At 45.5% G+C, this 12,877-nt stretch overlaps 1 protein-coding gene across 3 annotated transcripts in view; it reads left to right on the top strand.

The window, feature by feature from the left end:
* The window catches only part of TENM4 (teneurin transmembrane protein 4), a 419,617-nt gene that overhangs the window by 398,502 nt on the left and 8,238 nt on the right, over nucleotides 1-12,877 (top strand). For all 3 annotated transcript variants that reach the window (XM_024200637.2, XM_029911562.1, XM_029911563.1), the window contains 3 exons: nucleotides 1,140-1,436; nucleotides 3,305-4,919; nucleotides 11,342-11,484. In XM_024200637.2, coding sequence (XP_024056405.2) covers nucleotides 1,140-1,436; nucleotides 3,305-4,919; nucleotides 11,342-11,484 — 2,055 coding nt within the window. The remainder of the gene's footprint in view (nucleotides 1-1,139; nucleotides 1,437-3,304; nucleotides 4,920-11,341; nucleotides 11,485-12,877) is intronic.

Here is a 12,877-nt window from a genome sequence, read left to right as displayed (position 1 = left end):
TTTTGATTGACAAACTGTATCTTGTCTCCTTTTGCCTAGACGAAATAATTTCTCTTCCCTCTACTGTTAGCTATTTAACTCTGTATTCCCTCCCAAAAACAGAACCACAGGGAATTCAGAAGTGTACTGAAAAGTAACAGTCCAAGATCAAACCTAGGTCAGGGCTGAGAACCACATCTCATTCAATTTAGGAGTCCTGATTTTATCCAGAGTAGGATGGAATAATTGTCCCTACCAGCCAGCTCTCAATGTGTGTATTTTTTGTTTTTGCACAATGCTTAGATACAACAGTAATGTGGCTTTATAAATTCGTAGACACACATAGCTAAACAGTAGTGTATTATCTGTTATTATCTGTAGTTCTTTGGGATACGGTCTGTGAACAAAAATACATTTCTCCTTTTACCTTTGAAATATATATGATCTGGCCTTCAACTGAAAGTGCAAAGGGAATTGAGGCAACAGGAATATAATTACCCATGGTGGGATTGGCCAGGACATCGGGGTTAACAATCCCCACTCTTGTTGGCAATAGGGTCATGAGGTCTTTAATGACTACAGATGGTCAGGGCCTCCATCTTACATTTCATAGGAAAGCCTCTACCACCAGTTGATTCAGGACTGACTCCAGAGACGAGTTGTACCTGATGAATCGTCCACACTGTTCCTTGCAGCGTTTGCAACCACAATGACTCAATACCATGTCCTTTTTTAAATGTGTGAACTCTGACATCCATGAAAGCAAGGGACTTGGATGACCCCAGCACAGTTCAGGCAAGCACCTTGCAAGCTTCCCCAGCAAAGTTGTATCAGCATATCTTCATGCAGACTTACGTCATCTCTGCTGCAGTAGTTCTAGGCCCCTTGTGAGCAGAGGATGTGTGATGGTTTTGCGGTACATCCAACACTGTCCTAACTGTGCACCCACTGAAGTCACTGGTTACAACGCCAGTTGACGAGTGGAAGCAGAGTTAGGCCAACAGTGAATATTTTTGAAAATCTCGCCCTAAGACAATTAATACATAGGTCTGTGTAGTACTGGGACTGATCCAAAGGAGTGTTTGGTGGGGGAGGGGCTATAATTTGCCACATAAAACCATTTGTGCCTTTCTAATTCTCTTTCTTCCTCTGCTCTCTAGGTTCACAACAGAAACCTGCTGTCCCTCGACTTTGATCGTGTGACAAGAACAGAAAAAATCTACGATGACCATCGCAAGTTCACTCTACGGATCCTGTATGACCAAGCAGGCAGACCTAGCCTCTGGTCTCCTAGCAGCAGGTTGAATGGAGTTAACGTGACTTATTCCCCAGGGGGACACATTGCAGGAATCCAGAGGGGAACTATGTCAGAAAGGATGGAATACGATCAGGCTGGCAGAATTATATCCAGGATCTTTGCTGATGGAAAATCATGGAGCTACACTTACTTAGAGAAGGTATGTGTCCTCTTGTCGCTTACTGACGGCTACTCACTGTGTTTGCTAACTTAGGGCTAGATTCTCAGCTGGCGTAAATTGACTTCACTCCTTTGACTTCAGTGGTGTGACACTAATTTACACCAATGGAGGATCTGACCCTTAGAGTCTAAGGGTATGTCTACACTACGGGATTAATCCGAATTTAGATAATTCGAATTTGGGAAACAGGTTGTATAAATTCGATTGTGCGCGGCCACACTAAGCACCTTAATTCGGTTTTTAACCACATTAATTTGGTGGTGTGTGGCCACACTACCCCATTAATTTAAACACAGTAATTCGGTGGTGTGCGGCCACACTAACCCTAATTCGAATTAACAAAATCGATTTAGGCGCTACTCCGCTCGTCTAGGTGGAGTACAGAAATCGATTTTAAGTGCCCTTTAATTCGAATTAACTGGCTCTGTAGTGTGGACGGGTGAAGGGTTAATTCGGATTAACGCAGCTAAATCTGAATTAAAGTCGTAGTGTAGACCAGCCCTAATACACAGACATCTATGTAATCTACCTATTTTAAGGTGCATATAACTGTAGAAACTAAGCCCAGACGACAGCTAAAGTTAGCACTGACTATCCCCAAAGGGCAATATTATCCGCCCAACCCCACCCCCCTCTGCGTATGTTTTGACCCTGCAAAGCTTTGATTATTTAGATGCAATAGTCCTTTGCTGAGCTGGGTGTAATAAAATGCCTCCAGTAAAGACAAATTCTATTCTAGTCAAGTTACAGATACCATGACTGCTAATAAAAATAAGAGTACGGTAGGGACTTATTTTGGATGTTCCACACAATGTAGAACCAACAGTCCATAAAGTCTAGCATCCTGCCTTCTGCAAAGATCCACAGGAAGTAAGTGTGGCAGGGACAGGTGGGGAAGGAGAGAGACCAATCCACCTAGCCGGTTAAGTGATGCTCTTTGGTGGTGGGAAATGCCTTTCTCTTTGCTGCAGGGATCAGTAGGAGATTTAACCATAATATCATCCATCCTCCTTTTAATCCATCTGTGAGCTCTTTGGGGCAGGAATTGTATCTGCCTATGTGTTTGTACAGCACCGAGGACAGTGACGTCCTGCATTTGGGCTCTACAATGATATAAATAATAAATGAGGCTAAAGCGTCAAACTGTATTCCGGTATGTGCATTACGTGCAAGTGAGTTAGGGAACTGAGTTAAGAAATTTGCAATAAGTGGCTAGTAGCAGATGAGTTTCTTTTGTCGGCAGACAGACAGGGTTGCCTGTTTGGTTTTGTCAAGCTGTTTGCCCCATGTTGGCAAATGGGGAAGTGAACTTGGGAGAGTTGGCTGGGGGTATTTTTGAATCAATCCTAACAAGGGGTCCCTGGTTCTGTGCCTTTAGTCCAAACCTTACACCAGTGCCTGTTACCCTTCCTCATTCTCTTCTGACCACATCTGCTCACACTGAAGTGAGTCTCTCGCTGTGTGTGTACCTCTCGCTACTTAAGGTTATTGTTATAATTATTATTTCTCCTGGTGCCCACCCCCAGTGTCTTAAGTGCTGCGTATTGTACAGACACCAAATAAGGTAGAAATCCCATCACGAAGAGCTGACGCTGAACAGTATAAAACAGAGACAGAGGGGAGGGGAAAGGAGAGGCTCAACCAAGTAAAGTGGCCAGATGGCGATTGGCCACATATTAGTTCCTCTGTGAGGTCTGCAGGTCACTTAAATTATGCTGGCCACATATGCACTATGAGTTGGAGGCTAGACAACCCATGTCCAGAAATATTTTCCTCTCTGAATAATTTAGAATGATCATGCCTTAAAACTAAGAAAATAATTCATTCATTTTCCCCTCCAATTCTAGTCCATGGTGCTGCTCCTCCACAGCCAGAGACAGTACATCTTTGAGTTTGATAAGAATGATCGATTGTCATCCGTCACCATGCCTAATGTCGCCCGGCAGACCTTAGAAACCATCCGGTCCATCGGATACTACAGGAACATCTACCGGCCTCCAGAGGGCAACGCCTCCGTCATTCAGGATTTCACTGAGGAAGGGCAACTCCTTCACACCTTCTACTTGGGGACAGGGAGGCGTGTCATCTACAAGTATGGCAAGCTGTCCAAGCTAGCCGAAATGCTCTATGACACCACTAAGATTGGCTTCACCTACGATGAAACTGCTGGCATGTTGAAGACAATAAACCTGCAGAATGAAGGGTTCACCTGTACTATCAGATACAGGCAGATAGGCCCACTCATTGACCGTCAGATTTTCCGCTTCACCGAGGAAGGCATGGTGAATGCACGCTTCGACTACAATTATGATAACAGCTTCAGAGTGACCAGCATGCAAGCAGTGATCAACGAGACACCGTTACCCATCGATCTCTACAGATACGATGACGTGTCAGGCAAAACGGAGCAGTTTGGTAAATTTGGGGTCATCTACTACGACATCAATCAGATTATCACCACCGCTGTCATGACTCACACTAAGCACTTCGACGCCTATGGGAGGATGAAGGAGGTCCAGTATGAAATATTCAGGTCGCTCATGTACTGGATGACTGTGCAGTATGACAACATGGGGAGAGTGGTGAAGAAGGAACTGAAGGTCGGACCGTATGCAAACACAACGAGGTACTCTTATGAGTACGATGCTGATGGCCAACTGCAGACAGTGTCTATCAATGACAAACCACTCTGGCGTTACAGTTATGACCTCAATGGAAACCTCCATTTGTTGAGTCCTGGGAACAGTGCCCGTCTCACCCCACTAAGGTATGACCTCAGGGACAGGATTACGAGATTGGGGGATGTGCAGTACAAAATGGATGAAGATGGCTTCCTGAGACAAAGGGGGAATGACATTTTTGAGTACAACTCAGCAGGCCTGCTCATCAAAGCGTACAACAAAGCGAGCAGCTGGAGCGTGAAGTATCGCTATGATGGCCTCGGAAGAAGAGTTTCTAGCAAAACGGCCCATGGCCACCATTTTCAGTTCTTCTATGCAGACCTGACCAACCCCACTAAGGTCACCCATTTGTACAACCATTCCAGTTCCGAGATCACCTCCCTCTACTATGATCTCCAAGGCCACCTCTTTGCAATGGAGCTCAGCAGCGGAGATGAGTTCTACATAGCCTGTGATAACATCGGGACCCCTCTGGCAGTCTTCAGCGGGACGGGCTTAATGATCAAGCAGATACTGTACACAGCATATGGGGAGATCTACATGGACACCAATCCCAATTTCCAGGTCATCATCGGATACCATGGAGGTCTGTATGACCCCCTCACTAAGCTCATCCACATGGGGCGGCGAGACTATGATGTGTTAGCTGGGCGGTGGACAAGCCCAGATCATGATATGTGGAAACATCTGAGCAGCAACAACATAATGCCTTTCAACCTTTATATGTTCAAAAACAACAACCCTATTAGCAACGCTCAGGATATCAAATGTTACATGACAGGTAAGACTTCTCTCGGTTTGTTTTTAATTAGTGTATACACAAGCTGGTTTTTGTTCAGGTGGTGGATAGGTTTCTTCTCCTTCAATGATCCAGCCATTGTAGGGTCTTCCAGCCTAGACAGGGACTGAATTTCTCTTTAGAAAGGAAAAGAAAACACAATAGAGTCTTCCAGACTAGAAACCGGCCTGAATTTCTAATGTAAAACAACAAACAGAATTTAAAAAAACAGAAACACACACCAAACTTTTCAGTTCTTCTTTGCACATAAATAAACAAAAGAGGGCACAAGCCCAATATATTTTTCCTTTGCAGGTCACCTTTAACCCTTCCACAGCTGGATCGCTGGCTGCATACACAGTACTCATGAAAAATTTAAGCCAAGAACTGCTTATCTACCCAACAGGTTTTCTTTTTTTCTTCCTTCCTGCTCTTTTTATGTTTCCCTTTATTTTGTTTCCGATTGTTCATTTCCTCAAACAATGCCAGCTTAGTTTCTGATCAACGTCTCGATAACCCCTCTCATTTGTATGTGGATAACTTTTGTTTACACAGTTTTGCGGTAGAGACTTCCTTGCGTTTATAATCTGCGTATAGGCTTGTTTCAGCAAAATGGCAACAGCAACCTTAATCTTTTATCATAGCAAGGCATTATAGAGCCCCTTAAAATAGCAATACAGTTAATCCACTCCACAGAGTAAACAATTGCCTGTTAAAAGCCAGCAAAAACAAGTACTGTGTGTCTTAAATTTAATACTTAAATATGGAAAGATTAGGGACTTTCTTAATGTCAATAAGCAGAACAGATCCACTAAGCAGGTGTTTAAAAGTGAGAAGAATGGCTCCCCAAAGTGAATTTATTTCAGCAGAAAAGATTCTAGGAGACCTGAGTCACTCAGAGCTAACGATCATATGATTTCATCAGATGAAATTAATGAGCTTACTTCTCTAATATATATTCTGTGTATTTGGCCATTCCAAATGAGCACAGACAAAACCTTTTTAACAACCACACTGTTGTGTATTCTGCATGTGCCACATATTTGACAGGAAAGCTGTTTTAAAGGGTTTTAAAATATTGTATCAGGACTCTTTTCTGTATCTTCTTGTCTATAAAAAAAAAAAGTGACTCAGTTACCATGAGTCAACTGTATACAACTCTTAGGGAGAGGCAAATTATAATTAATTTTAAAAACCTCTAAAAAGAGCTAAATCCGCTTTTCCGTATACAGTAACAGTATTGGCTACCCCAGCATTCAAAAATCAGGAGTCCAACCTTTAAAATCATCAGTTAATTTAAAATCGTGAGATTTTAAAAATAGAAAATTCTGGATTCTTTTTAGAGCCTTTAGGATACATGTCTTCAGGCTTTTCCCCACAACCATGAGGGCTAGAAGCTTATGGTGGTTGTTTTTAAATGAAAGCTGAGCTTTTCAAGCAATCACCTGACTCCAGGGGTTGGGGCTTTAAGAACACCACCACATATTCCAAGACTCATGAAAAATCATGAGAGTTGGCATTAATGTTAATGCCAAGATTTTAGTCTTTCATATTTCAGTACCTTTTAGAGCAGCAAAGGTGTGTCCATGGCATGAAGCTTCCAATTTTCATCCACATGAGACCTTAAACCTCACTGGTGCATAAGTGACCATTGCCGGTTCTGAGCATGAGCCCAGTGTCAGTTTGCTGCAGTGAAGATGATTAGTTAAAGTTTTTGTACAAGTGATCTACACACCTATTTTTTATACCCGTATAACTATGTTGGTTATGGGTGTGATTTCTTCCTGATGCTGTTATACCAATACAAGCCCTAGTGTGGACACAATTATACTGGTATAAAGATGCTTTATACTCTATTTTTTATTCCCCTCCCCAAACAGGACTAGATATACTGGCATAAGCACTTCTGTACCGGTACAAGTGCGCTCACACTAGATGGGTTGTATTCCTTTATATTACTATAGTTAAAGTAGTAGAACTTTTGTGTGTAGACAAGGCCTGCAAAGTTCTTTGAAGATAAAAAGTCCTGCGTGAATGGCCTTTCCTGAGGAACTGGATCTTGATGTGATGGGAAGGTCTGTGTGTTCCAGTGATCCTAAGAGCGATGCCAGTGGGAGTTTTAATTCCTTTTAGGGCCACCAATGCCAGACAGGTCAAAGGGTAGGGATAGGGTTGCCAGGTGACTGGTTTTCCACCAGAATGCCCGGTCAAAAAGCGACCCTGGCGACTCAGGTCGGGCCGTTAAATGTCCAGTCGGCAGCGCAGCGGGGGCCCAGGGCTAAGGCAGGCTCCCTGCCTGCCCTAGCTCCACGCTGCTCCTGAAAGCAGCTGCCAGGTCCCTAGATGCATGGGCGACCAGGAAGGCTCCGCCCGCTGCCTCTGCCCCGAGGATCAGCTCCGCTGCTCCCATTGGCCAGGAACTACGACCAATGGGAGCTGCAGGGCTGGTGCCTGCGGGCACAGGTAGCGCACGGAGCCTCCCTGGCTGCCCACACGTCTAGGGGCTGCAGGGACCTGGTGGCCGCTTCATGTGAGCCGTGGGAAGTGCCGCCAGGACCCAGCACCCCGAACCTCCTCCCACACCTCAACCCCCTGCCCCAGCCCGCACCCAAACTCCCTCCCGGAGCCAGCCCCTACCCCCAACACACCAACCCCCTACCCCAGCCCCCTCCTGCACCCCAAACTCCTCATTCCTAGCCCCAACCAGAGCCCTCACCCACAACCCTGCACCCCAACTCCCTGCCCGGAGCCCCCTCCTTCACCCCAAACCCCTCATCCCCATCTCCACCCGAGAATCCACATCCTCAGCCAGAACCTGCACCCCCCCACACACACTCCAACCTCCTACCCCAGCCCGGAGCCCCCTCCTGTACCCCAAACTCTTCATCCCCGGCCCCACCCCAGAGCCTGCACCCGCAGCTGGAGTCCTCACCCCCCCACACATCCCCTAACTCCCTGCCCCAGCCTGGAGCCCTCTCCCACACCCTGAACCCTTCATTTCTGGCTCCACCTGGAGCCCATACGCCCCTGCCCCCGCCTGGTGAAAGTGAGTGAGGGGGAGGACAGCCAGCGCCGGAGGGAGGGGGAATGGAGCGAGCTGGGGCAGGGCCTCGGAGAAGGGGTGGGACAGGAGCAGGGCCTTGGGGAAGAGGCAGGGCAGGGGTGTTTGGTTTTGTGCGATTAGAAAGTTGGCAACCCTAGGTAGGGAGCTGACCAAAAAAAAGCAGCCTGCTGGTCCTCCAGAGTGGGGGGGCTGAACAATAGTCCAACAACCTATCCTCATAAAAAAGTTAAGTCATGAAACACAGCCAGGGAGCCGCTCCGCAAACAGCATGATGGACAGCGATGTCAGAGCCTTGTTTGTGTCCTCTGCGATGTCTGACAGCGCCGAAAGGATTCTGACTATTAGTGGGTCCAACCCTGCACATCCATCCGTGTACAGAGCTCTCATTGACGTTCCCAGGTTTCTACGCTGCACATCGCATATGATGGGGATTCCTTAGCCATTGCGCTCACACCTGCCAATACACTGCGGTGGGGGGGGAGGCAGCGTCCTTCCTCACCCCTTCGCATGCTCTGGCTCACTGAGGCCATGCAGGTGCACGCACACAGACCAATGATACAAGCCTCAGGCTGTGTCTACACTTAAAATGCTACAGCTGCGCCACTATAGTACTTCAGTGTAGACACTCACGACAGTGATGGGAGCGGTTCCCCCTGTCACTGTAGTTAATTCATCTGCCTGGAAGGCAGTAGTTAGCTATAGTGCTGTCTAGACCGCGGGTTCGGGCAGCATAGCTGCATCTCTCAGGGTTATGGATTTCTCACATCCCAGAGAGACGTAGCTACGCTATTTTCAGAGTAGACCAGCCTCAGTCTTCCAGTAAACGATTTCCAAGCTTGTGTGTAGGAATTGGGAGCATGTGGCAGGGAGAGTGGGCGGAGCAGGTATTTACATTCTGAGAGGCCCATTGTTCAACGTGAATATTTTAGCAATCGTACACTTCGTGACGCAGAGCTTTGCTGCCAACATTGGGAAGCCTGATGGATTGAACTGACATTTCCATTACACGTGTCTGCATTAAGCAGTCTCTTTCAGTGCCCTCAAATGAATGTGCTGTGAAATGTGTTGGCAGGGCTACTGTTGCTGAAAAAAACTGTGATGCGAAATGTACTTTTCTTTCAAAAAGAAAAAAAGGTGTCATTGCCATTGGCAAATTAATATTTCCCCCCATTCTGTTAACCTCTCCTTCCACCTACTTATTTTTTCCTGTTCCTTCCAACCGACTCTCTCCGCCCACCCCCCCAAAAAAAGAGCAAATCCTGTTTACAGATGTTTTCAAAGTCAGATTTGTGAGAGGCAACCAACAAAGACTGGATCGAATCTTTTCAGACGTTACATATTTTCCTGCTGTTCAGCAACCCCGTCTGTGCCCCTTTTGACACTGTTTTGAACACGTTTGGTGAATAACTTCTGCCCTATATAGATTTACTTTGTTCTCCTGGCCACCTGGTCCAGAATATGCATATCAAAGCTGTTCATTTCACACTAGGAGGATTTGGAAACAGGGATGCCTCATCACCAAACAAAAAAATAATCAAACAAAGCTTTATTCTGCCCCCCCCCCCCAAGCACACACCTCCCCTTCCTGCCAAAGACACTTCTAAAACAGTCGGTGTGGTGAGAGAACAAAAGTGTTTTTATTACAGCAATCCCTCTTTCCACACGGATCGATGCAAGGGCTTTCTGGACCCACGCCCAAACTCAACATTTTGGACTGCAAGAAAACAAGCAATAGATAGTGTGTTTGTTTGGCTTTTGATTCTCCAATCATCTGGAAGCACATTATTTGTCATTTCCATCCCTAATGCTTTTCCAACGGTCTCTTCAAAAACACGCATTTAAACTCATGCGGGGAAAAAGCCACGTTTTTTGAACAGATCCCCTCATCCAGAATGTCCCACTAGTGTCAACTCAATTTGATGAAATGAACAGCAAACCTCTTGTTGATACACTGGAGCTTGAAATGAATGAATCACCAACACGATGCTAATTACAATATGGAAGTCCTAAACCCCTTGGGAGCTGATAGTTAATTAAACTTTGACCCTCATCCCCTCAGCTTTTCCCAGCAAAGGATGGTATTCAGAGGCTGGATAAATGACGGGTAGGTTATTGGTGATTATAGTAGTGTCCGTTTTTCCTTCCTTCCTTCTGGAGTCGACGGAGATAAGCGAGGTTAGAATCATCATATGCTCTGAAGTAGATAAATAGGGAAGTCTTTTATATGCTGCTGCCAGGCAGATCCAGGAGCTAGCCAAGTGAGTTATTATTTTCTCCAGCTAGCTACTCACTCGGCTGTCTTTTCTGTTAGCCTTGGAATCGAAGATGTTAGAGCCTGAAAAGACTTACCAGGGTATTGAGTCCGTCTTCCTGCCCAAGTAGGAATGTTCCCTGTGGTTCATCTAGTAGCGTGTTCTCCGGTATAATTTTCAGCTTCCCAAGCAATGGGCTTGCTATCACTTCCCTTCCGGTTCCAACATTCCCCCTCTATCATAGTACAGAATAAAAGAGCTTCCAGAACGGTACTCCACTGAGTTTGACCATCATATACATGGCGCTGCTCACGATGTAAGGGCAGGTCAGTTTGACTGTGGCAGACCCAATGTGTGTAAATGGAATGATCATGTGGAGGCTGTTTTTAAACAATACTGGAAAAAAAAATGTTACTATAGGAACCTACCTATGCTAAATTAAAATGTGGCTTTTACCGACACAAGCAGTGGATACATCTTTAAGAGGTATATCATGAGCCCCCGCTCAGATCCTGCCCCAAGTGCCCAGTACTTCTGCCCTGCTACTCCCTACCTCTATGTCCTGGCTCATGAGCACCTCAATTTATCCCATAGCCTATAAGCCACTTGGGATGCTTCCAGGTGACCAACATTAAAGCTGAGATTTTTTCAAAGCCACCTAGAGCATCTGAATCCTTAGGCAGCTCGACCTTTGTTATTATATTTTTGTTCCTGTGTTTTTTGCTCTGCGTAGCACCATTCTTGGGCATGATGCCTTACAAACTCTGAGAAATTTTGGAGCCAGAAAGATTGCTTTGGCCTTTAACATTTTTAACAAAATGTATATTTCAGCTGTGTGGAAAAGTGGAGGACTTGGCCTGGATGCTGTTTGGTTTTCTGGTAATTTCCTTCATCCTCCATAGTTTTGGAATGTGATACTTTAAATAATCATTTCTGATGGTGTTACTCATATGCATGAAATGTAGTAAGCTCTTTGGGGCCAGGGCTGTCATCTTGTCCTGGGTTTGTACAGCGCCTCGCACAATGGGGTCCTGGTCAGTGGCTGGGACTTTTAGGCTCTACTGCAGTACAAATAACAAAATCCTACTTATGCTTCTCTCACATCCCAGATGTCAACAGCTGGCTGCTAACCTTTGGTTTCCAACTACACAATGTTATCCCTGGATATCCCAAGCCAGATACGGATGCAATGGAGCCATCATATGAGCTTATCCACACGCAGATGAAAACCCAAGAGTGGGACAATAGCAAGGTGAGCAATGTGACTATGTAGTCTGTCTATTTTAGGCACCGGCATGGCACTTGTCACCATGGGATCCAGGTGCAGTATTCACTGTAGAAATTAAAATCAATCTGCTATTGCAGATGCTCAAGGGACCTGAGTGAAAGTCAGCCTGCGAATAGCTGCTGTCCCTCCCCACTTCAGTAATGAAATGTGACTAAATAATCCCATCTGAAGGTCTTTATCAGCCGTGGGTCTTTTCTGTGATACTTGTTGGTGATTGCTGAACAAAACTAATCTGTACTGTTTTTCTTTCTTAAAAAATGTGATGTTACCACAGATCACATGCTAGCTCACTAAACCAAGGAATCAGAGCTGATAGAAAACACCTGTTGGATCATCCACCCATGCCCCAAGACAGAATTGTTTTCTACAATATATTTTCTAGTGCTTTGTCCAGTTTGGTTTTAAAAGCAAAAGAACTCCCATTACTTCCCTTAGGAAACTACTCCACAGTGTAAAAGGTCTCTCCATAAGAAAGCTATTCCTGACAGCTTAAATTTTACTTGGCTTGATTTTGTCCCAAATCACTGTACACTAATTCAGGCCTAAATCAGGATGCTTGTAGTTCATTTTTGGTGGCCGATACTGCATGCACAAAATGGGATTAGCACCTTGAAAACAAAAGTCACTTAAAACCCAAGCGTCTTGCCTACTGCTCTCTTCCCACTAGGAATAGCCCAGCACAAACTCAGAGCCAGCACTCTCCAGTGGATAGGACAAACTTCCTGCAAGTTAGACTGGTTAAAGTGTGCAATGGCCTTCCAAGGTGTGTGGTGGACGTCCCATCACTGGGCTCATTTAAAACTAGTCTGGGCAAGGCACGGGAAAATATACTGTTGCGGACAACGCTGCATTAGTTCCAATGGTATCAACTAGATTGTGTAACAGATCTTCCCCTTCTCTGACTCCTTGGATTCCAGATCTCAGTGGGCCAGATACTTCCCTGAGTTACACCAATGTAAATTCTGAGTTACTCCATGCCGCCAGTGGAGCGACTTCTGATTCACATCACTGTAATGGCCTAACAGATCAGAATCAGTTCCCTTCTCTGAGAAGGGTGAATAATAGAGGAGAAGAACCAGGCAAGTAACCCTTCACAGACACTGCATTTTATCTTCGGAGCACATAACAGGATCCCAGAATCTCCTTCCATAATGTTGGGCTGTACTTGCCTTGCAGGGATGGGAGGTTGGAGACCTAATGCTGAGTTTGAGCATCCCCCAGCTCGGAAATATCCAGCATGCCATAAACCTTGCACTAGGTTCAGCTTAGCTTAGTTATCCCCCTGCAGCTCCAGAGTGACATTTAAAATCCAATACTCTCTTGTGCTGCACTTTTTGCCTGTGACTGTGAGGCTGTC

Source organism: Terrapene carolina, unplaced genomic scaffold (assembly GCF_002925995.2).
Source record: "Terrapene carolina triunguis isolate 2854851 unplaced genomic scaffold, T_m_triunguis-2.0 Scaffold97, whole genome shotgun sequence".
In the NCBI taxonomy this organism is placed as follows: Eukaryota; Metazoa; Chordata; order Testudines; family Emydidae; genus Terrapene; species Terrapene triunguis.
This window is presented reverse-complemented; position numbering and strand designations above follow the sequence as displayed.